General features: G+C 37.6%; 3 protein-coding genes across 3 annotated transcripts in view; all 3 read right to left on the bottom strand.

Moving 5' to 3' along the window:
• The window catches only part of rassf8b (Ras association domain family member 8b), a 234288-nt gene that overhangs the window by 115768 nt on the left and 92614 nt on the right, over positions 1 to 25906 (bottom strand). The gene's annotated exons all lie outside the window — the stretch shown is intronic.
• LOC130072278 (sialic acid-binding Ig-like lectin 7) lies at positions 752 to 15418 on the bottom strand. The gene is made up of 8 exons (XM_056237302.1): positions 15413 to 15418; positions 15251 to 15338; positions 11733 to 12098; positions 11307 to 11621; positions 10943 to 11221; positions 10288 to 10375; positions 1313 to 1379; positions 752 to 1169 (listed from the first exon to the last, which is right to left on the bottom strand). The coding sequence occupies exons 1-8, from the start codon at positions 15416 to 15418 to the stop codon at positions 807 to 809; spliced, it is 1572 nt and encodes a 523-aa protein (XP_056093277.1). The 3' UTR covers positions 752 to 806.
• LOC130072324 (sialic acid-binding Ig-like lectin 7) lies at positions 20178 to 22513 on the bottom strand. Its single transcript, XM_056237386.1, has 5 exons — positions 22428 to 22513; positions 21636 to 22001; positions 21216 to 21524; positions 20852 to 21130; positions 20178 to 20288 (listed from the first exon to the last, which is right to left on the bottom strand). Exons 1-5 carry the CDS (start codon positions 22471 to 22473, stop codon positions 20197 to 20199), a joined length of 1092 nt encoding a protein of 363 aa, XP_056093361.1. The 5' UTR covers positions 22474 to 22513; the 3' UTR covers positions 20178 to 20196.

Raw genomic sequence — 25906 nt, 5'->3', positions numbered from 1 at the left:
CTAAGATCCTATTATGCATTTGTGAAGATTAGAGAACCATTTGAAGCTTTAATTGGCAATATTGAAGACACAACAAAGAAAGTCAAAAGGCTTAGGAAATGTAAAACGATTGACAATCTATACAAATATATATGAAAACAATGAACGAAATTCATAGATCCTTTGTTTTCTTTATTTTGTGTATATAGAAGTCCACTTTCTTCTGGGAATGTAAAATGAATGTAAATAATTTTTAAAAAGTCATCAGTATCAGTTTTCAAATATGTTCAATCTGAGATAAACTCAATTCCTTCCTGGCCAACATCAGTGATGTGTAGCCTCAAAAGGGCTGAATGAAAATCTAAGACCGATTATGTTACTCATTAATTCAGAAGTGGCTTTTATCCGGACTATTAACTTGCTGCCTCGAAAGCAGAATCATAGATATAATAGAATAGAATGTATCACATTCCTATTTCCATGGCAACTCCAAGGCACTTCAAATAATACCATGGTTTAACTATTTAAAAACATAAAATAATGGAAAAATTGGGGAGAATATTTACTGAATACAATAAATGAAAAAGCTGTATAAGAACTATTCGAACAACTTTTACTGTGCTCTTTTTTATCTTTGTGTCCCTCCAGAAGTCACCCTCCACTGGCTTTAACAGTCATCCGTTCGCTTTTTTGTTTTTAACCACATTTCACAACCCATCAGCAACATCTAAAGTTGTGTCATGTTAGATTTTTTTTTTTTTTTATGTATATTGTTAACATATATCAGAAATATTTAGGAGAAAACAAATGGCAAAATCTCCAGTTCTCTATGGGTTATGATGTTTAACCACTGCGTAAAGCTGAGATGAGTCTGCTAACAGCTCTTTCTCGGATTCCTTTGACTCGGTTTGTTTAGTAACCACATCTGCTCTCACAATCACCTCTATTGCCTCTACTGCTCCTGAAGACTCAACTATTGAGCTCTCTGCATTTGCCATTCCTACAGAACAATGTTGGACCAAAGTGTAGTCAGCATGAAGTGAGGAGGCACTCCCGAACTCTCGTGACTCAGCAGTAAAGTCAATGGAGGAGTAAATTAAGGATTCGGGATTTTCTGTGGCAGTTCCAGCAGAAGACATCGCGAAACCATTGGCATAAACAGACTCCGCTTCATCCTCATGTGGAACGGCCTAAAACATTGACAGGGTTGAATCAGTGATTGAAAGCTCTACTGTGTAAATTGTTCAGCAGTTTGTGTACTTTATTAGGCTGGTAAACAGTGTATTTACGTTTGCATAAAACTTATTTTTTTTTTGTGTCATTTGTAACTCACATCACTGGTCGAAATGTTTCTTGTAGCACCTTCTCTTCTAGTCTGCTGAAGTTTCATACCCTTTTTTCTGAAAAGCATGTGTTCATGTTTGATATCAGTTATATACTAGCTTTACAGATAGCAAAACCATAAGACAGACAGGAGTCAGGACTGGTTTTATAATAAAATCAACTTGTGTAGTGACCTCCAAAGAGTATTTAGACACCTTAGTCACACTTAAAAATGTCTGAATGTCCATTATATTGAAGGTACAAAATGACAAAGCAAGTGGCAACTGCAAATAAATGATGTAAGAGCTTTTCTCAAAACTAACTTCTCTAAGCCAACCTGGGTCAAAGTGTTTTTAGTGGATGTGTGAAGTAACCATTCTGTCATTCATCATATTAGTAAGTATTTTTTGGGTTTATTGTGAATTGTATGTGTTTTTCTAATCATTTAAATGTACATTTTTCAAATGTTTGTGAACTGTTTTGCTTGTCCTATTTTATTTTTAACAAATGCCTCTTGGTTTGATATTTTGTTATAATGCAATAACATTCATATATATATATATATATATATAGTTTTTTGTTGCTTAAATCTATTAATTAGTTTAAACATAGCCTACATTATGTAAAAATGCAGTTCATACAAACCATGATGTGAATACATCACTTCTATAATGAACATGTTTGAGATTTCTAAATTAAAATACATGTTGATACTTTGCAGAGCAGAAAGTGCCCAAAATGAGAGGCAAAACCCTGCATTAATAATTTTAAAAAAGCCTTTTTCTTAAAGCTGCAGTCCGCAGTTTTTCCTCTTTGTCGCGATCTCTTTTCGAAATCTGCAATTCGCCTTTGGCTAAGCCTCGCCCCCCTTAGTTAATGTTGCTATGTCCGACAAACAAACTTCATCTGGGCTCTGGTATCAACATGGCTTATGCTGTGACAGCTCTTCCTGCTGAAATTTTATCAAACTTTTATAAAGCAGCAAATAAAGTGTCCGATAGAAGTAGGCAAAATGGGCTGCAAAATACGTTCGAAGGCTATATTCACGACATACAGGTGAAACGCAAGGAACAACAAGGCATCCAAATAGAGGCAAAAGCATACCGGTCACAGTCAAAAAATTAACCACCGCATATCCTACTAATCGAGACGGAGGCTGGGACTAAAAATATCAAGGAGCAACACTGTTCATGCAAAGCTGGGTAGGTCTCTATTCACTTCTATAATCGTTATTACAAAGCAAACGGACTACGCGAGTATAACGTTGTATTTCTTAGCAGCGTGTGCAGCTAGACGACACTTGTCAGGATTTGACTTCGGTTTTGGGAAGGGGAAAAAACGCACACCCCCCTCCAACCTCTCTGGGAAACGCATATCTGTGTTACAAATGCCCCAGGCACAACATTTAACCATATTTTTGATAAAACTACGACGGTAATAGCCTGCCGAGACCAAAAATATGAGACGCCTGTGTTAAAGTCAATGGAGCGCTGTGAAAAAGTGTCGGACCACTGTGGGAGCTCGTTCTTGGCTGCGCTGTGATTGGCAGTGGTGGAATGTAACGAAGTACAAATACTTTGTTACTTTACTTAAGTAAATTTTTCACGTATCTGTACTTTACTTAAGTAGAATCAATAGTGCATACTTTTTACTTTTACTTCGTTCTATTTTGCAGCAATTATTATACTTTCTACTCCACTACATTTCTACAACGTTCTGTTACATTTTCGTAAAATTTTCTGATCAGTTTTCCCCTGCCAAAACGTCATCCTGACCGTCCGTTCATCGCACGTTTGTCTCACCAGTGAAGTTTGGTTGCCATAGATATATCAACCCGGTCACACTAAATGCGTCTCTATAGCACGCAGTGTGTTTATCGTGCAATTTATACGCGAAAATTGGTTATTACATGCATAGGAAACGCATTGGTAGGTTTAGTAGTGATGTGGGGTGCGTGTGGTTAGGATTAGTATGGCAAGCCAAGAGGTTCAGAATTACGCCATAAATGAATCGCGTTTACAGCCAAACGCCGTCATATACAGCGTTTTAACATAATATGTGTGTTTATATACAGTATATATATATATATATATATATATACACACACCATATATAGTAAGGGTATATAGTAAGCTTGATGTGTATATTGCCTAATTGCAAGCTTGTTCAGAAATGGTGGCAAAAACTTAAAATATAACTGCTTTTCCATCATATTGAACATCATTATATGAGTATTAGGTTGAATGAGTTAGAATTAACTGTTTTATTAATCATTAGAATATAGACATTAATAGAATAAATTGTTATGCAAGTACTTTTACTTTTAATACTTAAAGTACATTTAAAATGGTACTTTTTACTTAAATGGGTTGTCCACTGTTAAACCTGATGAGTTAGTTCAACTCAAACCGTTTGAGGAAACCGATTGCCTTAAATCATTTAAGTTTATTAACTCAAACAATTTAAGCTTAAAAAAAGATTTGATTTGTGTTCAAGTAACTCAATTACTTATTGTTAAGATAACTTGGGTAAATATAGTTAATAGTACTAATTCCATTCAGTTAATATAACTTAAATCTATGAAGTACACTGTAAACCCAATTAAGTTGGCAGAACTCAAAGTACTTTTATTAGTATGAACTTAGTTAGCTTTATAAAGCTAATCTGCTAACATAGTAAATGCTAACATATTAGCAATAGTATGTTATACAGAAACACTTGCTGTATGAGGACATCAATATAAATGAAGTATTTGCTCTCAAATCAAGCTGCATGCACCACTTGTCACCATGATGGTAACTATCCTAAAGCCAACATTAACAGAAATTCTTCTAAATTAGCATAACAAAACATGAATCACTACTAAATCTCACACATAACATTAATCTTACACACAAAAAAACATTATATTACACTTAATTTTAGCATTTACTCTCCCTTTCGAGTGCCATCGGCAAAGCATGCTGGGAAATAGACATCCCAGCTGTTTCAGTTAAACTTAAGTTCGTCTAAATTAAAATAAATAATTTCATAAAACTCAAAACAATGAAACAGTTCAGTTTACTTAAAATATATCAGTTCAGTGAACTTGAAAGAAAAAGAAAGTGCTAAATACCTTATAAAAGTTAATTTGACTGAACTAATTTGTTTAATTTAAGTTTGTCCTACTCAAACCAATTAATTATTTTGAGCATTAGGGTTTACAGTGCATGGTACTTCTACTTTTACTAAAGTAAATATGTCTCTGGTTATTTGTACTTTTACTTAAGTAGCCACTGTAGTACTTCCTCCACCACTGGTGATTGGTCAATCTACAAGAAAGGCGAAAGGCGAATTGCAGTTATTCGCGGAATTATTAACGTGAGTTGTACTTCAACACCCTCGACACGGCACAGCGAGAATGAACACAGTGTTTGAGGAGAGTGTGCAGCTGTCAGTCACCGCGTCGGTGTGGATACTGTCATTCAGAATCACAGATTATTCTTTTTGGAAGTATGACCAACATAATAATTTTCACCGGAAAATGTAATCTGAACAAGTAAGAACACAGCAAACATTGGTCCGACGGCAACGTCGTGTCCCTGGCCAAAAATAGTTGCGGCCAGATGTCATAAATCGGTAAAAATATAACACAGAACATTTCCTAAAAATGCATTCAGATACATTTGTAAATGTCTACAGTTGCATGTATAATTGTTATTTTAACTTTTAGCAACGTGTAGTTAGTGTATCGGGTGAGACGACGTCACCTGGCGACGTCTTTTCCACGTGCATTTATAGTCCATCATGACCCTCTATGAAATCCTTGTTAAATATGCAAAAGCTGCGCTTAATCCTCGCATGGTTAATACTGCAATAATTAATGTAATTGCCCATGAAGTTTTTAAGAGGTTGTGAAGACGTCCACTGGCGTCCTTTACACGTCTAGTCTAGCAAGACAGAAAAAAATTATCAGGAATTATAATTCTTTATAAAATACACGATTTATATACAAATGAATATTTACTTTATCTTGTTTTTATAAATTATAATCACAAAATGCCCAGTATAGTCAAGTGATTGCAAAGCCACTGCATTTTAGTCATTATTTTAACCTGTTGTACCTGATGTTTTCGTTGTTATTTTTTATGTAATGTATTTTTATTCAAAAACAGTAATATACCCGGTCACCATTATGTCTGCAAACCATAAACTGTGCTGCCAAGACAACAAAATCCCGCGATAGGATAGATTATCTCGCGAGATGTTAACGCGTTCTCATATTTAATGGCTCTGGTTCTCCCCATAGATTCTAGAACTTTGAACAACCACGAGGAGAGGACGGAGTTGTGTCGATATTATTATTAAAAATCTACTGTTTGGTAAGTACATTTTGTATTAGATTAACGTGCTTGAGGTTTACTTGTGTGACATGAATGAACAGAAAGAAATGATGCCCACATTGTCAACTGAAATTTACTGAGTTTGGCTAAAATTAGCCAGTAGGCTAAAAGTAACTTTGAACGTATACAACAACGGTATACCAAGTATATTGTTTAATGATACAGTCAAAGTTATTACTGTAACTTATTAATGTAGCCTTTTGAGAGTTTCTTTCAGAAAGTAAATTATCTGAAATGGAATGAAATGTTTAGCTGGATTTTAACATGTATGTTTTCAGTAACTGCTTTAAAAATAAAAGCAGAACATATTTTATACAATAAAATAAAATGTAATGCATGTTGATTACCTTTTTCTAATGTGTCATTCATGATTCATTCATCTTGTTCCATGTTTTTTTTTTTTTTAGCTGTAGACCATAAAAATATTTTGAAAATAAGTGCATATCATTTACCTCAAATTTTAATTTAATAATAATTTTATTTATTTAAATATATATATATATATTCTCTTCCCTTAGATGCTGTGAAGAGGTGGAGCCCAAATGCTACAGACTCTGAAATTGATGCAGCAATGGCAGAACACCTGAAACACGAACAGCTGGTGGATACAAAAACTGAGCCAAACAATGTGTTTAAACGGATAGTTTCCCCAAAAATGAAAATTGTCATCATTTACTCAACCTCATGTTTCAAACCTGTATACCTTTCTTCATTGAATTTTCATTTTTGGGTGAACTATCCCTTTATATAATAATTCAGTATTTTGTAATTGGTATTTTAGTTTGGTTAACAAAATGTTAAACATTGAAAAAATATTAAGATACATTTTGGCTGTTCAAGATCAATAAAATGTGCTAAATCAGAACATGCTGCTTTTTTTCTTATGTCCACAAATAATTTGTTCTTGTTTGTGATGTACACGTGATTAAAACGTTTTATTGACGGTCAGGTCTGACTGGACCAATTTTGGACCTTTTTAGAACCTTTGTCAAGATGTGTAAACTTCAAGACTTGATTGCCTTTCACTATGTTACACAATATGTGTGTGATTATTTTAAATGCAGGCTTATATACACTTAAATTATGCAGCAACACATTTAAACACACAAATGACGACGCATTTGGACGTCCAGGGACGCGCTGAAGAGACGTGGAATTCACGGCCAGAAGAGACGTGGAATAGCTGGGTTTCAGTCACGTGATTATGATGACGCGCGAAATTCAGATGGAGGGCAGGGAGTGAAGAGCGCAATGGACGAGATGGAGGAAAGTCCGCACTGTACTACTTTACACGCTATTACAAGAGAAAGATATAAACAAAAAATCAAACATATGTTGGACGTGATCCTTACGTTATGAAGAGATGAAGAGGAGCGATTTTTCAACTGAATTGAAAGATTTTCCTGCCATCGAGGCGCTAACTTAGATATCAGCAACTACCTCGTCTTACAGACATACTTTGACTTTACAAAGTTCGGAAACGTTACACGTTACACAAACACAGCCACTTAAGTTGTATTAAGTCACCTTTGACGGAGTGATCGCTGCACACACGGGCATTTTCCCATTCGGCTCCTCCCGACCGCAGACGTAGGTTTGCAAGCCGTTTTTCCGGAGTTTTTCGGTCAATTTCTTGCATTTCCCCCCCTAATGAACAACAACTTTTGGTGCACGATAAAAAACTCCTCGTGGTTTGATCGATTTAAGTAACCATAAACAACGCAAAACATAGGCATTTTGAGTTTGTTATAGTGCTTTCTAAATACAGCAAATCACTTCCTGCCCTCCATTTGCATTTCGCGCCATGGCAACGCAGTGGCGTGACGTCATATGAAAACAAGCTATTCACGGCCAGATGACGTCAAAGACGTCGGTTCAACTTTCATTTTGGAACTATTTTTCAACCATGACAGGACGTGTCGGACGGACGTCTTTTCAACGGTCATTACACGTCCAAATGTTTGCTGGGTGATAGCACATGCAGATGCAAATAACAACAAAAAAAATTGGAGAAACAAGCAAGTGACGATCAAATCATAGGATCAAATGCACCTAAGCGAGTGACGTCATTCCTTATGGTATAACGTTACGCGGTTTGTATCACAATCTATGGTTTGTATCCATGGCAACGCTCAGCTGCGTAGTGTGAGACAGTTGGCTTTATGCACAGCTTTACTACTTCCTGAACTTCAGCCAGCCCTTTGTTTCCTGTCTGTCATTATTTGACAAACTGATTAATACAGGTGTGCCTGGCCTCAGTAACAATAATCAGGCACACCTGGATTAATCAGTTTGTCCAATAATGGCAGACAGGAAACAAAGGGCTGGCTGAAGTTCAGGAAGTAGTAAAGCTGTGCATAAAGCCTGTTAACGGTCCTCCTCAGACGCCGCCTTGTGTTTTCTGTTTCGTCTGTCTAAAAGGTATTTCAAATTTTTAGATTATTATACATTAGTTACCATAACCACTGTCCATCTTTAAATTATATGAAAATGTTACCTTTTAAAACGTTTGCTGAAGTTGTCCGCAATGTACCGCTGATAACCGTTATGGTAACACTACGAAGCTAACGTTAGCAGCTATATGTTAAGCTGAAATGAGACAACGTTATAAATGCAGTCCATTTACCATTTACCAACGTTATATTTCACATATGGATATAAAGACATATAAAATCATAATACTACTGAATATGTTAATTTTGTTGTTTTAGGTAGATGCCAAAGGGGGAGAATTGCCATCGGATTAATCCCACAGCTGACGAGAAACACACACACAGCTGCCAGCGCATTTGAAGACACACACACACACACACATACACACGGAAATAGCACCTTTACAATTGTTTCAATAAATAATTTACTTTGTTCCTTACACCGTGTCTGTTTTCTTTGGTTAGCCAGAAGTAAAATTAAATAAAATTATATTCAGGGGACTAAATGTGAAAGTCCCATAAACGTCCCGAATGGCCGCTGGTGGTCCTGGGAACGTCCTCTTGAACGTCCGGAGGACGTCTTCGCGAAGGTCCGCAGGACATCAAGCGGACCCTTCGGGGGGACATTCTCACAGGCCATTTAGGGGACGTTCTGGGGACCTTTTTTTGTTAGCTGGGTATTGCCTTGCCTAAAAGTCGCTAAATGTCGCTAGATTACGTGACGTCATCGCGTCGTACTTGCGTTCTGCTTGCCTAATGTGTTTTCTCTGTATGAATGAATGCTCAGCTCACATACTGTATTTAATATATTATAATATAATATAGCCGAATGTAAAATAAAGCTGTTCTCATTTCCTATATATTTTTTGTCACACAATACGAGTAGCCTAGCTATGAATGACAAAAAAAATTCATACCGTAAGCACAAGAAAAGAAAGGAAACTAAATTATTTAAATAAAAAACAAAAGAAAAGCAGATAAGTGATAAGTCCGTGGAAAAACACTGCTCATTCACGTCTGTCAGCGGCCGTGCGCTCAACAGATGAATGTGCTGCTGCTCCTCTCAGCCATTCACTGAACAGAGTAGACGTAGAGAGTGAGTGACGGCAGGGAGAACCAAAGTCGGGGTCTGAAAAGTCGCTAAAAATAGCGACTCATTTGCGCGATTCTTTTGCAGTCTACTCTGTACGCGGAGGGGTGAACATCTCCTGCTCTGACTGCAGCTAGGAGGGGCTGCTGCGCGAGGACTGGGCCGCCTGTGAGTGATTTGGGACGGGGGTGGGACCCACGGCAGCACCCGCTGCTCGTTGAGAAGAGTAAGAACGATATGTGCTTTCACGTCAGAGAGTCTCCAAAAGTCCCCAATAACACCACAAAAAGTCGTTAGATTTGTCGTTAGTCGCTTTTTTGAAAATGTGTCGCTAGAGGGGTCTGAATACTCGCTAAATATAGTCGCTAAGTTGGCAACACTCCGCCATCAAATTGATGTTTAATTAAGTGCTGTGAGAAAAGGCTATAAATCTCCACCTCCAGCATCCTCACAAGCAATATAGCTTATACTAGCCGAGACTCCTTCTTTATGTGTACAGATGTGACGTAATGACGCAAAGACATGCTCGAATCTCCCGAGGAAATCCACCAGTACCACTGGAATTAAAAACATTATTACAAGCTTACCGTTTTGAATCGAGCTAAGGCAAGCAGATAGTTTTGAACACTGGCTGGTTGTGTATTTTCTCAAATATGTATTTTGGATCATTTTTAACCCAAAAAAAGCTACGGACTGCAGCTTTAAAAAAGTGTTACAATTAAATTCGGTTTACAATTAACCTATTCCTAGTATAAGGAAACATGTTATTACTTTTTACTTGATGTCACATGACATTTTTGAAACCATTAGATGTACACTTTTGGTATTAAGTTTTTTTTTTTTTTTCTCAGGTGATATTGTTCTTGGAATAAAGTTGTATTTAAATATTTCTCTCCCCATAACTAAATCACCATTGGCACCATATGTCAGAAAAGCATGTGAGCTTATATAAAACAAAATCCATCAGCTCATTATCAGATGTTGAGTCTATTCTGTGATTCTTATCTTTTATTCTCTCTAAGTAATTTATTATGTTTGTTCTGCTACGGTTTTTAATACCTTATACGTGTCGTTCACCTACCGTACACAGACACATGTAATGGCACAGAACATAATGACCAGCACAGCTGCAACAGCAACTCCAATCATCACAGACGAAACATTCAAACCTAAAGAAGAATAAAGGAGTGTTTGGAAAACCAGTGATGATCCACTGATTCAGTTAAACACAGGCTAGAGAGTCATATTTGAATCTTTAAACAATAAAATAACAATGATGGCTGGAGCATAGGAATGACATGAAAAGTGAGAGATTGGCATTAGCATTAATGACTGATACGGTTACGACTTTTTTTTCATTTACTAATCATCAGTTGAATGATCCTCAAATTCCCACAATCATACAGAGGATAAGCAGTATGGAGAATGGGTGGGATGGGTAGAGATAGGCCCTTTTCCAAATAGAAACCTAAGCCCTAGATCTTCTTCAGTCCACACTTTCATGGCGTAATGCCGTTTTGACTGTCCGGGAGAAGTCTGCTGCTCGCGAGCTTACAGACACAGCAAAAGTGCACATCAAGGGCGCATATCGTCTGCAAAGGGGCGCACGCGAGCACCCTTCTGAAACATGCACACGCAGTGGCCATTGTAAGTTAAGACAACAAGTGCACATGTGTGCCATTTGGCACAGGGCCAAATGTGTGTTCTATGGGATGAATCACAGAACTGAAACTCACGTGCAACAGAGAGAAGCAGTTCTCTTGCAGTGCCACGAGTGTTGTTACCGACACACTGCAGAGTGTATGAGTGTGAGAGTGACTGATGTAGAGTGATGGAGCTCCTCAAGCCTGTGCTGTTCAATCGCTCTTCACTGATGAACGTGTTTGAAGAGTTACTAACAGGACGTCCAGACAGATGCCACTCCAGTTCAGGAGAGGGATTCCCATCACCCTCACAGAAACACACAGTTACATCAGTTCCGTTACAGCTGGAGGAGGGAGAGATTTTAGGGGCATCTGAAAAAGAAAAAGAGAGAATTATATTATAAATTTTTAGCATCTTATGGAGGAGAAAAGAACTGATGCCACAAAAACATCCTACACTGAACATGTAATGTGATGTTGTCCTGTGCTGTTTTGTTCTTGTCCTGTAGCTGGTAGGTTATAGTGCAGGTGAAAGTGACTCTGTGGTGACGGTGAGTAGCAGTGAAGTTCAGATCAGAGACGAGGAGCTCCTGTTGTCCGCCGCTCTCACTGAGGGGGATTCTGGGAGTGAAGCTCCATGTGAGAGTTGGTGGAGGAGAGGAGCAGAGAGTCTCAGCAGAGCAGCGCAGACTCACAGAGCTCCCCTCCAACACCTCCTCCTGATCCTGATCCTGATCCTTATACAGCTTCACTGTGGGTTTGGGGGGAGACTCTGAAAGACACAAATAAAAGATTAAGTAAAGTGACAATAATGGCATGACAAATACATTAAAAAAATTCATCTAACACATTCATTTATTAATAAAAGACTTTAATCACTCACCAATGACAGTTACAGTGGAGGCGCTTTTTGCATAGGTGTATTTCAGATCACCACTCTCAATCCTGAAGTAATATTTACCATTATGATTTGAACTAACATTATAAAAAATAGTTGTGCAGTTCTTCTCGTGTAGTTTTCCAGTTATTGCCCCTTTAAAGTGATTAGAATTGGGAACTCTAGAGGTAAACACTTGATGCTTATTCACATCATGTCCATCTTTGAACCACTGTCCTATAGCATCAGTCTCAGTGAGGTTTTTGTCAAATTTGTCCTCAATCTTAAATGTGCACTTTATAATCACACAGGATCCACTGAGAGCTTCAATCTTCTCCAGCAGACTGATGTTGTAATCTCTACAGCAAACACCTATAACACACACATGATGAAAAGCATTCAGACACCAGCAGAAACAAACACTGAAGCATTCAGAAAAACAAACACATTTTATGTTAAACAAAATGCTAAAAACTAAATTCTTTTTTTTTTTTTTTTTTACAAAACATTAATTTGCTTTACAGGGTCATTGTTAAAAGTATAAACATAAGCAGAACAGAAGCAACAGTGAAAGAAAATATTCCACTGCAATTTAATTTAAATAGTAATAATCTTCTTTTCAAGTCTTGAGAAAGAGCTGTTTTTCAACATTGTATAAATGTTCTTAATTGTCTGCAAGTAAACTATCTGAAGCAACACACATAGACAGAATAACAGTCTAGCACTTGACATTCACACTCTTCACATCACACTTTAGTTGTTTAAAAACTAGATGTGAAGAGAAAGTAAACCACACCTTGTAGCAGAAAAGAGAAAAGAATGATTTGCTCTTCCTTGTTCATCTCTTCATTAACAGATGCTCAGTCCAGTGAGGAAACACACACTTGTAAATCTGCAAAACGTGACAAAAATAAACATAGAAAACATATATTTACTAAGGAATGTAAACGATCATTTTTGTCATACATTTGATCATGTATGAACTCATTGTAAGTGTCCAGCAGCTCAATAATGAGAACAATACTTCTGAAGAAATCTATAAAAAAAGAAGAAGAGTACAAGACTTGCCAGAGATAAGAAAAATGTGTTTTTCCTAAATGCAGAAGGACACCAAGTTCCGTATGGTTGCGTCTGCCGATGATTTGGGACTGAGTGAAACTGTGCAGTGTGAACATAATATACTGACTGACTGCTAGTGAACAACTTCCTCCATCATCATCAACATACATCCTGTTCACAGACAGAGCAACAATAAATAGTACCTTCCTTTTACAAAGTGGAAGATCATATCAATAATTTAGTAAACTGATTATACTTCAGATTTTGAACTTTAAGACATATGCAGTTGCTGTCATTTCCAGTATTAAAACATAAATGTGACAGTTCCATCAGTTTCCTGCTCAGAATTCATATAAGAGCGTATTGTTTTTAAGTGGTAAAGAATCTGCATTGCCTTATCAGCTCATCAGAAGCAGCCTTTTAAAATCATTTGAAATGTAGACATGAACCGGCCGTTTACATTATTTCTACTATCCCAACTTACTATGCAGAAACAACTAAAGTAACAACTAAAGCCATTACTGAATCCCCTAAAACTGTCTTTTATTTATAAGCATAAATACTGTGGCATCAAGACACGACTGGGGATCTTCTTGCAATGTTTTCCAAATAAAGCTGTGGTGGAAAAGTGCATTGGAGAATTCAGGAAAAAGGTTCAGTTCTCTGCTGTCCGTGCACAGTCTAACGGCTAATATTGCCCACAATCAATTGCACTTTGGATGAGAATTTGGTTCAGAACTACAAACACGAGTAAAGAATATATTTCAACATGGTGTATATGTGTGAGACAGATGGTAAGATACCTGACTTGGGGTTGAGTTAATAATAAATAAATATTTGTTTAATGTTAACTTATATATTAACATTGTGAACTTTAATAAAGATGCAAATAGCATAGTAGCAAAAGAGATATGTCTGGACATTAACTATTAAATGCATCTTTATAAAAAAAAAAAAAAAAAAAAAAAAAAAACAGATTTCTAAGAATTAAAGTCCCTTGACTTGCAGGACAATGTGGTTTATGTTTTCTCTCCAATAGAAAGAGTTGTTTGATTAGTGAACATTTTATTAAATAAAATGTAGAATGTATATATGAGGATATGATTGACAGGCCACATGCACATTATGCAACAGAACACAGGTATGATGTGGTAGGTATTTTCCAAAGCTTGCCTATTTTTTCAGAGACACTTTGTATTAGGTGTCCTTATACTGCACTTACATAAAAAAAATAAGTACAATATACTTAGTGTTCATACGTTTTACGGGTTGGATACAGGTTTATTTACAGCTGTAATTACATGCAGGTATTTTTTTTTTATTAAAGGTGGGGTATGTGATTCTCTTTTGTGTACATTTTTTCAAAATAACTTGAAATCCTATTCCTAATCCACTTACAGCCACTGAGTTAGAAGCACTGAAAGGAAAATTAAGCAATTTAATCATCTGTGGAACGGGCAGGACTCGAAAAACTCCAGCCAATCATTTCCAAGACCACCAGAATCATTGGACAGTAAGTCCGTCAATCAAACGGTTGTACCACACCCCCCTCCCCCCAGCGCGCGTGACCCCCGTCGTGCGCATACTCAAAGTTTGTGACGCATGCGCATCTCGTCAGTAAATCCGGTTCCATGATTAGTAGTAAATCGTCATTACAATCTCTCGCGCATTTGAGTTTTCGCTCGTGCATGATTGCGTGTCGATGTTCTTCGAATGGGTGGAGTCAGAGCCGGCGTTGGAGAAAAGAAGGTAGGACCATTTGAATTGTATATTTTCAAAATCTGCCGGTCGTTTTCCATATCACATACCCCACCTTTAAGTACACTCTAAAAAATGCTGGGTTGTTTTAACCCAATTTTGGGTCAAATATGGACAAACCCAGCCGTTGGGTTACATTTTTAAATTGCATTTTTAATCCAACGTTTGGGTTTGTCCATATTTGACCCAAAATTTAGTTAAAACAACCCAGCATTTTTAGAGTGTACAATGTAAAAACATGCATGTACATAAAAAGTGCATTGTATCAAAAGATTAAGTTAAATGTTAGTACTTAGTAGTCAAAGACACCTAATATAAAGTTAATTTTTTTAACAAAATAAAATAAATTAGAGAACATACTTTTACAGCACAGTATAGGTAGGGAAACTGGGACACATCATCTCTCAAATCAAGCCATCTAAACCTTTTTTTTCTGACAAACAAATTGCAAATGTGTACGAAATATATGTTTATTTCAAACAATTAAACAGATTTCCATAAAATATGACAAAAACATGCATATTTGTTGCCAGTGAGGCTTGGTCTTCAGGCTTTTGTAATGTATCAGATCCATGTGAAATGAGTTGTTTTTATACGAGTCTTTCATGAGGAAATACATGCATTGCATAACTCATGAAAAAACAACTGAGAGAAGAAAACAAAAGGACGAGATAAAATGTGTGTATTTGTTGTTTATAGTGTGTCACCACCTCTCTTAATGTTCAAAGTCTCATATTCAGAGGGTGGAGCTGAGAGTTGAAGAGAAGCATACGTGTCTTCTGCCTCATTCTGAGCCTAAAAACAAAAACACTATCAAACATCATGCTATCATGCCTTACTATCTAGGCCTTATAACAAAGAAGACTCACCTTCATTTTGGCGGACAACCTGAAAAGAAAGGACATTCGGTTACTAACGTTTAGTTCATTATATTATCTCTCTACAAGGAAACACATTCTTACTGTTCTGACTCTCTTCCTACAAAACTGTGAGTCATGATGGTCTAGTGGTGTAATTTTATAGTAATTATGGGGGGCCGATTTCAAATCCTGGTGCAGAATACATTTTTAAAACAAACTAAGCAAAACTGGAACTGAAGTCGACTGCCAGAAGTTTAATATTCTCTTTTCTGAAAACGTGTTGATTTTAAAAATCAGTTAAATACTAGCTTTACAGAGAGCAAAATCAAAAGCCAGATGTGACTGGCAAGTGAATAAACTTGTGCAGTGACCCCAACATTTTTTGGACAACTTAGTGACAAAGTGACAAAGCAAGTGGCATCTGCAAGCAACCGATGTAAGAGCTTTTCTCAGAACTAACTTCTCTTTTTATTATTTGTGCTCAACTGGTGTTAAGTGGTTTTTAGTGGATGTGTTAAGTAACCATAGAGTTGTTTTTCACATTAGTAATAACAAAGTCCTTTTAGGCAAGTCATGCCACTCGGCCGCCATCTTGGCAACGCCTCCGGGCAGCTATTTTGGACTAACAAAACCAGGCTCCTATCTAAATGAATGGGCAGAGTGTCAGAACTGCACTTTCACTGGTCACCGGGACATAAAAACTGCTTGTATAGAAACAGCAGTAAAATTTGATAAAAATCGCTGAAAAAGTTTGATGACTTTGTCCCAAAATAAGGTTTAAAAGGTCTTTTTCCCCACAGGTTATACGTTTGCATGCGCAAGGGTTCTCGTCTCCGCTGTCGCAAACCTCAACATGCACATGTGTCAGTGGAACCAGACGATAGGCTTACATGTTTCCCGGCTTGACTGTTAAAAGCAGACGATTCGCTTTCTAGCGGGAGGGGCGGGGCTTGTGCATACAACCACCATCTTTGGCGTTACAGGTTTTCCCCATATTAGTCCATGAGCCAAATTTGGTCCATCAGTATCATCTGGGGGGACAAAGTCTCATAGTGATTTTTGGCAAGGTATACACCCCTAGTACTAGGAAAATCACGATAGCAGTGCAGGGGTGGTAGCGAAATCACTTTTTTTCTGCTCATGAAGTTACTAACCCCCTAAAATAAATTCCGTTTTTGAAATCTGGTGTATATCTGGTTTAGGCTCATGCTAGGGATATTGTCAATATTTCTATAATACCGTGCTTGGTATCGTTGGAAAGAGGACCTTTTAGGCTTTCATTTAAGCCGAGTAATCAATCTGTCTGACAAACACAGAGGTCACATGACTTCTTTAAACCAGAAATAATACACATTTTTTCCCAATTTCTCCCTAAACTGTATGCTTTCTTTTATCCCTGTGGCATGAAAGAACACCAGGGACACAAAACTCAACAACTTCAATACTCAAGGCACTCTGATGACTCAGAAAATGTTTAATATACCCATACTATTTATTTGTGAGAGCCTTAAATTAGAATTGTGCAGCCAGCACAATTCTTCAAAATAGAATAGAGCCAATAGAATGGACAAATAGAATACCCTATTAGTCCAGGGCCAAATGGCTTATTTATTCATTTAAGATTGTAATAAAAAGTAATTGTTTCAATAGTGTTGTCAACATAACACTTGTAAGTGGTTTAACAAAATGTTTCTATCATTTTTTATATATATATTCATCACCCACTTTCAGTTAGAATGTCAGAAATTAGCTCATGCACGGAATGTTGATGGATTTTGACAGTTTGACAAGGTTTTGTCGGTTTTGTGAAAAGATTGTTGGTTCAGTTGACTGGTTAAAACAACACTACTACTATGCCATCTTCAATCAACTTCCATTGAGTTCAAGGGGTATTAAATGTAAGTACAAAATACTTTTTCTCTTGTGCTTGTGAATTGGTGGGGAATAGTAGCTAATGTAAGCTTGGTGTTTTTAGCAGGCTAGCTAGCTTGCAGGTTAAACGGTGTAACAGTCAGGGATGTGATTGTGCGAGTGAAAAAAAGCAGGACATTCTTTTAAGACCCAGCGTAAGGCACTTTTTACTTTTTAAACACCTGAATCAGCCATTTACTGCATGAACTACCAGGAACTGTGATGAGTGACACACATGGAAATAAATTTAACAGCTATAATTTATTTCTGGTAATGCATAACAGGACGTCTTAACTTATCTTTGGGGAAAATGTAAGGGTGATAACTGTTCTGTAGTTCTGTAAAGAAAACAACTGTGTTTCCAAATACCGATCAATCTCATTCAGTAAATAAAATTCAACTTAAACTTCTACAATAGGGAATAGGCAACATAAAATGTTTTTTTGTGTGTTTTGGTAAACTGCACATCATATTCTGGCTACACAGATAAAACAACCTAAGAACCATTTATAAATTATATTAATGCTTTTTACGCATTAGAAAATGAAGACTACACAATCTTATCAGCATGATGAATAAATTATATTAACTGGAATAAACTGTACACAGAAAGGGAGGAGAGAATGTGACCAATCAAGCTTTGCGTGCTCTTTATACGCATAAATGACCTTTTACGTATAAATGACCTTTTACGTGCATCCAATAAGCAATTTAGTGCCGTAGGCTACGATCGTGAGGCTGTCCATAACTTGGGTCTAGCGCAAGTTAAAGCACGCACAAAACTCTTACATCGAATCTGCACTTTGTTGTTTATGATGGAAGTCAGAAGAATTCAGTCAGCGCACTGAACAAAACTATTCGTTTCAGCGATGACTAATCTGAACGCCTCTGATTGGTCATCACGCTCATAAACTCAACGGAAACGTGTGCGATTGGTTAAAATGCTCAACGCTGCAAAACGAAATCTGATGAAAATGCCGTAGTCAGATGGATCGAATGAACGTTAATTATTGTAGTTTAACTAATATTATCACTTAAACATATTCTATTATATAAATATTTTGAAACAAATTACAATGACTTTCCCAAAACTTCCAAACACCCCCCACCACCCCCGATTTTATTTTTATTACTGATCTGCATGATTCACGTGGGTCATGATTTTAGGCTGAAATAACCAGAATTCCGGATTAATCCGGAAGAATCACATCCCTGAACAGTAACTTCTACAGTGCAGTCATGGCTCTGAAGTGTCACGTGACAGTCACTCATTTCGGTCTTTTGTCACGCCCTCTCGCCACACATTGTATTTCTCACGCGTAAAAACTATTTATAATATATTTAATATGCCGCAGTGCCCAAAATGTCTCTGGCCGTGCCAGTCTCAGTATGGAACCGGCAGGAATCAATCGCTGTAAAAATAGAGAGATGAGCAGCGTGCCGTCCAAGGTCTGTGCAGCGTCAGGTTTATTATGGACGCACACTGCTGTGGAGATGCTGCAGCACATGTGTCGCGTTTGAGCTCCGTGTATTTCTGCCGTAGTTTTGGGTTCCCTTTCGAGAACGTCCACTTCATATATCGTAGCTACACGCAGTGGGGAAACTCATTTCCTCGAATTCGGAAGCCTAAAATGTAAAACGCATTTTGCAGCTGCACAGCTAGCACAGTGAGTATCTGGCTCACTCATTGGCTGTGCTGCGGCAACTGCACATCCAATGGTGTGGGCGGCTCCAGCGTGTGCGCCAATAAGCTCTCATCACGTCATACACGTCAGAGCCCGCCACATAGGCCTCCTTGGAGTCGGCTCGACGGCTGGTTTCTGCCAGGGCGCCAGCAGGCCCCTCGTCACAGGCCTGCTTCGTTCTTCCCCGAGGTCCATCAGAAACTGTCGAAGACGTGGCACGCTCCCTACTCTGCACGCACAGGATCCTCTGTCTCCGCAACGGGCTGCTGCGCGAGGACTGGGCCGCCTGTGAGTGATTTGGGACGGGGGTGGGACCCACGGCAGCACCCGCTGCTCGTTGAGAAGAGTAAGAACGATATGTGCTTTCACGTCAGAGAGTCTCCAAAAGTCCCCAATAACACCACAAAAAGTCGTTAGATTTGTCGCTAGTCGCTTTTTTGAAAATGTGTCGCTAGAGGGGTCTGAATACTCGCTAAATATAGTCGCTAAGTTGGCAACACTCCGCCATCAAATTGATGTTTAATTAAGTGCTGTGAGAAAAGGCTATAAATCTCCACCTCCAGCATCCTCACAAGCAATATAGCTTATACTAGCCGAGACTCCTTCTTTATGTGTACAGATGTGACGTAATGACGCAAAGACATGCTCGAATCTCCCGAGGAAATCCACCAGTACCACTGGAATTAAAAACATTATTACAAGCTTACCGTTTTGAATCGAGCTAAGGCAAGCAGATAGTTTTGAACACTGGCTGGTTGTGTATTTTCTCAAATATGTATTTTGGATAATTTTTAACCCAAAAAAAGCTACGGACTGCAGCTTTAAAAAAGTGTTACAATTAAATTCGGTTTACAATTAACCTATTCCTAGTATAAGGAAACATGTTATTACTTTTTACTTGATGTCACATGACATTTTTGAAACCATTAGATGTACACTTTTGGTATTAAGTTTTTTTTTTTTTTTTTCAGGTGATATTGTTCTTGGAATAAAGTTGTATTTAAATATTTCTCTCCCCATAACTAAATCACCATCGGCACCATATGTCAGAAAAGCATGTGAGCTTATATAAAACAAAATCCATCAGCTCATTATCAGATGTTGAGTCTATTCTGTGATTCTTATCTTTTATTCTCTCTAAGTAATTTATTATGTTTGTTCTGCTACGGTTTTTAATACCTTATACGTGTCGTTCACCTACCGTACACAGACACATGTAATGGCACAGAACATAATGACCAGCACAGCTGCAACAGCAACTCCAATCATCACAGACGAAACATTCAAACCTAAAGAAGAATAAAGGAGTGTTTGGAAAACCAGTGATGATCCACTGATTCAGTTAAACACAGGCTAGAGAGTCATATTTGAATCTTTAAACAATAAAATAACAATGATGGCTGGAGCATAGGAATGACATGAAAAGTGAGAGATTGGCATTAGCATTAATGACTGATACGGTTACGACTTTTTTTTCATTTACTAATCATCAGTTGAATGATCCTCAAATTCCCACAATCATACAGAGGATAAGCAGTATGGAGAATGGGTGGGATGGGTAGAGATAGGCCCTTTTCCAAATAGAAACCTAAGCCCTAGATCTTCTTCAGTCCACACTTTCATGGCGTAATGCCGTTTTGACTGTCCGGGAGAAGTCTGCTGCTCGCGAGCTTACAGACACAGCAAAAGTGCACATCAAGGGCGCATATCGTCTGCAAAGGGGCGCACGCAAGCACCCGAAACATGCACACGCAGTGGCCATTGTAAGTTAAGACAACAAGTGCACATGTGTGCCATTTGGCACAGGGCCATATGTGTGTTTTATGGGATGAATCACAGAACTGAAACTCACGTGCAACAGAGAGAAGCAGTTCTCTTGCAGTGCCACGAGTGTTGTTACCGACACACTGCAGAGTGTATGAGTGTGAGAGTGACTGATGTAGAGTGATGGAGCTCCTCAAGCCTGTGCTGTTCAATCGCTCTTCACTGATGAACGTGTTTGAAGAGTTACTAACAGGACGTCCAGACAGATGCCACTCCAGTTCAGGAGAGGGATTCCCATCACCCTCACAGAAACACACAGTTACATCAGTTCCGTTACAGCTGGAGGAGGGAGAGATTTTAGGGGCATCTGAAAAAGAAAAAGAGAGAATTATATTATAAATTTTTAGCATCTTATGGAGGAGAAAAGAACTGATGCCACAAAAACATCCTACACTGAACATGTAGTGTGATGTTGTCCTGTGCTGTTTTGTTCTTGTCCTGTAGCTGGTAGGTTATAGTGCAGGTGAAAGTGACTCTGTGGTGACGGTGAGTAGCAGTGAAGTTCAGATCAGAGACGAGGAGCTCCTGTTGTCCGCCGCTCTCACTGAGGGGGATTCTGGGAGTGAAGCTCCATGTGAGAGTTGGTGGAGGAGAGGAGCAGAGAGTCTCAGCAGAGCAGCGCAGACTCACAGAGCTCCCCTCCAACACCTCCTCCTGATCCTGATCCTTATACAGCTTCACTGTGGGTTTGGGGGGAGACTCTGAAAGACACAAATAAAAGATTAAGTAAAGTGACAATAATGGCATGACAAATACATTAAAAAAATTCATCTAACACATTCATTTATTAATAAAATACTTTAATCACTCACCAATGACAGTTACAGTGGAGGCGCTTTTTGCATAGGTGTATTTCAGATCACCACTCTCAATCCTGAAGTAATATTTACCATTATGATTTGAACTAACATTATAAAAAATAGTTGTGCAGTTCTTCTCGTGTAGTTTTCCAGTTATTGCCCCTTTAAAGTGATTAGAATTGGGAACTCTAGAGGTAAACACTTGATGCTTATTCACATCATGTCCATCTTTGAACCACTGTCCTATAGCATCAGTCTCAGTGAGGTTTTTGTCAAATTTGTCCTCAATCTTAAATGTGCACTTTATAATCACACAGGATCCACTGAGAGCTTCAATCTTCTCCGGCAGACTGATGTTGTAATCTCTACAGCAAACACCTATAACACACACATGATGAAAAGCATCCAGACACCAGCAGAAACAAACACTGAAGCATTCAGAAAAACAAACACATTTTATGTTAAACAAAATGCTAAAAACTAAATTCTTTTTTTTTTTTTTTTTTTACAAAACATTAATTTGCTTTACAGGGTCATTGTTAAAAGTATAAACATAAGCAGAACAGAAGCAACAGTGAAAGAAAATATTCCACTGCAATTTAATTTAAATAGTAATAATCTTCTTTTCAAGTCTTGAGAAAAGAGCTGTTTTTCAACATTGTATAAATGTTCTTAATTGTCTGCAAGTAAACTCTCTGAAGCAACACACATAGACAGAATAACAGTTTAGCACTTGACATTCACACTCTTCACATCACACTTTAGTTGTTTAAAAACTAGATGTGAAGAGAAAGTAAACCACACCTTGTAGCAGAAAAGAGAAAAGAATGATTTGCTCTTCCTTGTTCATCTCTTCATTAACAGATGCTCAGTCCAGTGAGGAAACACACACTTGTAAATCTGCAAAACGTGACAAAAATAAACATAGAAAACATATATTTACTAAGGAATGTAAACGATCATTTTTGTCATACATTTGATCATGTATGAACTCATTGTAAGTGTCCAGCAGCTCAATAATGAGAACAATACTTCTGAAGAAACCTCTAAAAAAGAAGAAGAGTACAAGACTTGCCAGAGATAAGAAAAATGTGTTTTTCCTAAATGCAGAAGGACACCAAGTTCCGTATGGTTGCGTCTGCCGATGATTTGGGACTGAGTGAAACTGTGCAGTGTGAACATAATATACTGACTGACTGCTAGTGAACAACTTCCTCCATCATCATCAACATACATCCTGTTCACAGACAGAGCAACAATAAATAGTACCTTCCTTTTACAAAGTGGAAGATCATATCAATAATTTAGTAAACTGATTATACTTCAGATTTTGAACTTTAAGACATATGCAGTTGCTGTCATTTCCAGTATTAAAACATAAATGTGACAGTTCCATCAGTTTCCTGCTCAGAATTCATATAAGAGCGTATTGTTTTTAAGTGGTAAAGAATCTGCATTGCCTTATCAGCTCATCAGAAGCAGCCTTTTAAAATCATTTGAAATGTAGACATGAACCGGCCGTTTACATTATTTCTACTATCCCAACTTACTATGCAGAAACAACTAAAGTAACAACTAAAGCCATTACTGAATCCCCTAAAACTGTCTTTTATTTATAAGCATAAATACTGTGGCATCAAGACACGACTGGGGATCTTCTTGCAATGTTTTCCAAATAAAGCTGTGGTGGAAAAGTGCATTGGAGAATTCAGGAAAAAGGTTCAGTTCTCTGCTGTCCGTGCACAGTCTAACGGCTAATATTGCCCACAATCAATTGCACTTTGGATGAGAATTTGGTTCAGAACTACAAACACGAGTAAAGAATATATTTCAACATGGTGTATATGTGTGAGACAGATGGTAAGATACCTGACTTGGGGTTGAGTTAATAATAAATAAATATTTGTTTAATGTTAACTTATATATTAACATTGTGAACTTTAATAAAGATGCAAATAGCATAGTAGCAAAAGAGATATGTCTGGACATTAACTATTAAATGCATCTTTATAAAAAAAAAAAAAAAAAAAAAAAAAAAAAGATTTCTAAGAATTAAAGTCCCTTGACTTGCAGGACAATGTGGTTTATGTTTTCTCTCCAATAGAAAGAGTTGTTTGATTAGTGAACATTTTATTAAATAAAATGTAGAATGTATATATGAGGATATGATTGACAGGCCACATGCACATTATGCAACAGAACACAGGTATGATGTGGTAGGTATTTTCCAAAGCTTGCCTATTTTTTCAGCGACACTTTGTATTAGGTGTCCTTATACTGCACTTACATAAAAAAAATAAGTACAATATACTTAGTGTTCATACGTTTTACGGGTTGGATACAGGTTTATTTACAGCTGTAATTACATGCAGGTATTTTTTTATTATTAAAGGTGGGGTATGTGATTCTCTTTTGTGTACATTTTTTTAAAATAACTTGAAATCCTATTCCTAACCCACTTACAGCCACTGAGTTAGAAGCACTGAAAGGAAAATTAAGCAATTTAATCATCTGTGGAACGGGCAGGACTCGAAAAACTCCAGCCAATCATTTCCAAGACCACCAGAATCATTGGACAGTAAGTCCGTCAATCAAACGGTTGTACCACACCCCCCTCCCCCCAGCGCGCGTGACCCCCGTCGTGCGCATACTCAAAGTTTGTGACGCATGCGCATCTCGTCAGTAAATCCGGTTCCATGATTAGTAGTAAATCGTCATTACAATCTCTCGCGCATTTGAGTTTTCGCTCGTGCATGATTGCGTGTCCATGTTCTTCGAATGGGTGGAGTCAAAGCCGGCGTTGGAGGAAAGAAGGTAGGACCATTTGAATTGTATATTTTCAAAATCTGCCGGTCGTTTTCCATATCACATACCCCACCTTTAAGTATGTAAAAACATGCATGTACATAAAAAGTGCATTGTATCAAAAGATTAAGTTAAATGTTAGTACTTAGTAGTCAAAGACACCTAATATAAAGTTAATTTTTTAAACAAAATAAAATAAATTAGAGAACATACTTTTACAGCACAGTATAGGTAGGGAAACTGGGACACATCATCTCTCAAATCAAGCCATCTAAACCTTTTTTTTCTGACAAACAAATTGCAAATGTGTACGAAATATATGTTTATTTCAAACAATTAAACAGATTTCCATAAAATATGACAAAAACATGCATATTTGTTGCCAGTGAGGCTTGGTCTTCGGGCTTTTGTAATGTATCAGATCCATGTGAAATGAGTTGTTTTTATACGAGTCTTTCATGAGGAAATACATGCATTGCATAACTCATGAAAAAACAACTGAGAGAAGAAAACAAAAGGACGAGATAAAATGTGTGTATTTGTTGTTTATAGTGTGTCACCACCTCTCTTAATGTTCAAAGTCTCATATTCAGAGGGTGGAGCTGAGAGTTGAAGAGAAGCATACATGTCTTCTGCCTCATTCTGAGCCTAAAAACAAAAACACTATCAAACATCATGCTATCATGCCTTACTATCTAGGCCTTATAACAAAGAAGACTCACCTTCATTTTGGCGGACAACCTGAAAAGAAAGGACATTCGGTTACTAACGTTTAGTTCATTATATTATCTCTCTACAAGGAAACACATTCTTACTGTTCTGACTCTCTTCCTACAAAACTGTGAGTCATGATGGTCTAGTGGTGTAATTTTATAGTAATTATGGGGGGCCGATTTCAAATCCTGGTGCAGAATACATTTTTAAAACAAACTAAGCAAAACTGGAACTGAAGTCGACTGCCAGAAGTTTAATATTCTCTTTTCTGAAAACGTGTTGATTTTAAAAATCAGTTAAATACTAGCTTTACAGAGAGCAAAATCAAAAGCCAGATGTGACTGGCAAGTGAATAAACTTGTGCAGTGACCCCAACATTTTTTGGACAACTTAGTGACAAAGTGACAAAGCAAGTGGCATCTGCAAGCAACCGATGTAAGAGCTTTTCTCAGAACTAACTTCTCTTTTTATTATTTGTGCTCAACTGGTGTTAAGTGGTTTTTAGTGGATGTGTTAAGTAACCATAGAGTTGTTTTTCACATTAGTAATAACAAAGTCCTTTTAGGCAAGTCATGCCACTCGGCCGCCATCTTGGCAACGCCTCCGGGCAGCTATTTTGGACTAACAAAACCAGGCTCCTATCTAAATGAATGGGCAGAGTGTCAGAACTGCACTTTCACTGGTCACCGGGACATAAAAACTGCTTGTATAGAAACAGCAGTAAAATTTGATAAAAATCGCTGAAAAAGTTTGATGACTTTGTC

Source organism: Rhinichthys klamathensis, unplaced genomic scaffold (assembly GCF_029890125.1).
Source record: "Rhinichthys klamathensis goyatoka isolate OS25496 unplaced genomic scaffold, OSU_Roscu_1.1 h1tg000485l_1, whole genome shotgun sequence".
Classification (NCBI taxonomy): Eukaryota; Metazoa; Chordata; class Actinopteri; order Cypriniformes; family Leuciscidae; genus Rhinichthys; species Rhinichthys klamathensis.
The sequence above is the reverse complement of the archived record's forward strand: the minus strand, read 5'-3'. Positions and strand labels throughout refer to the sequence as shown.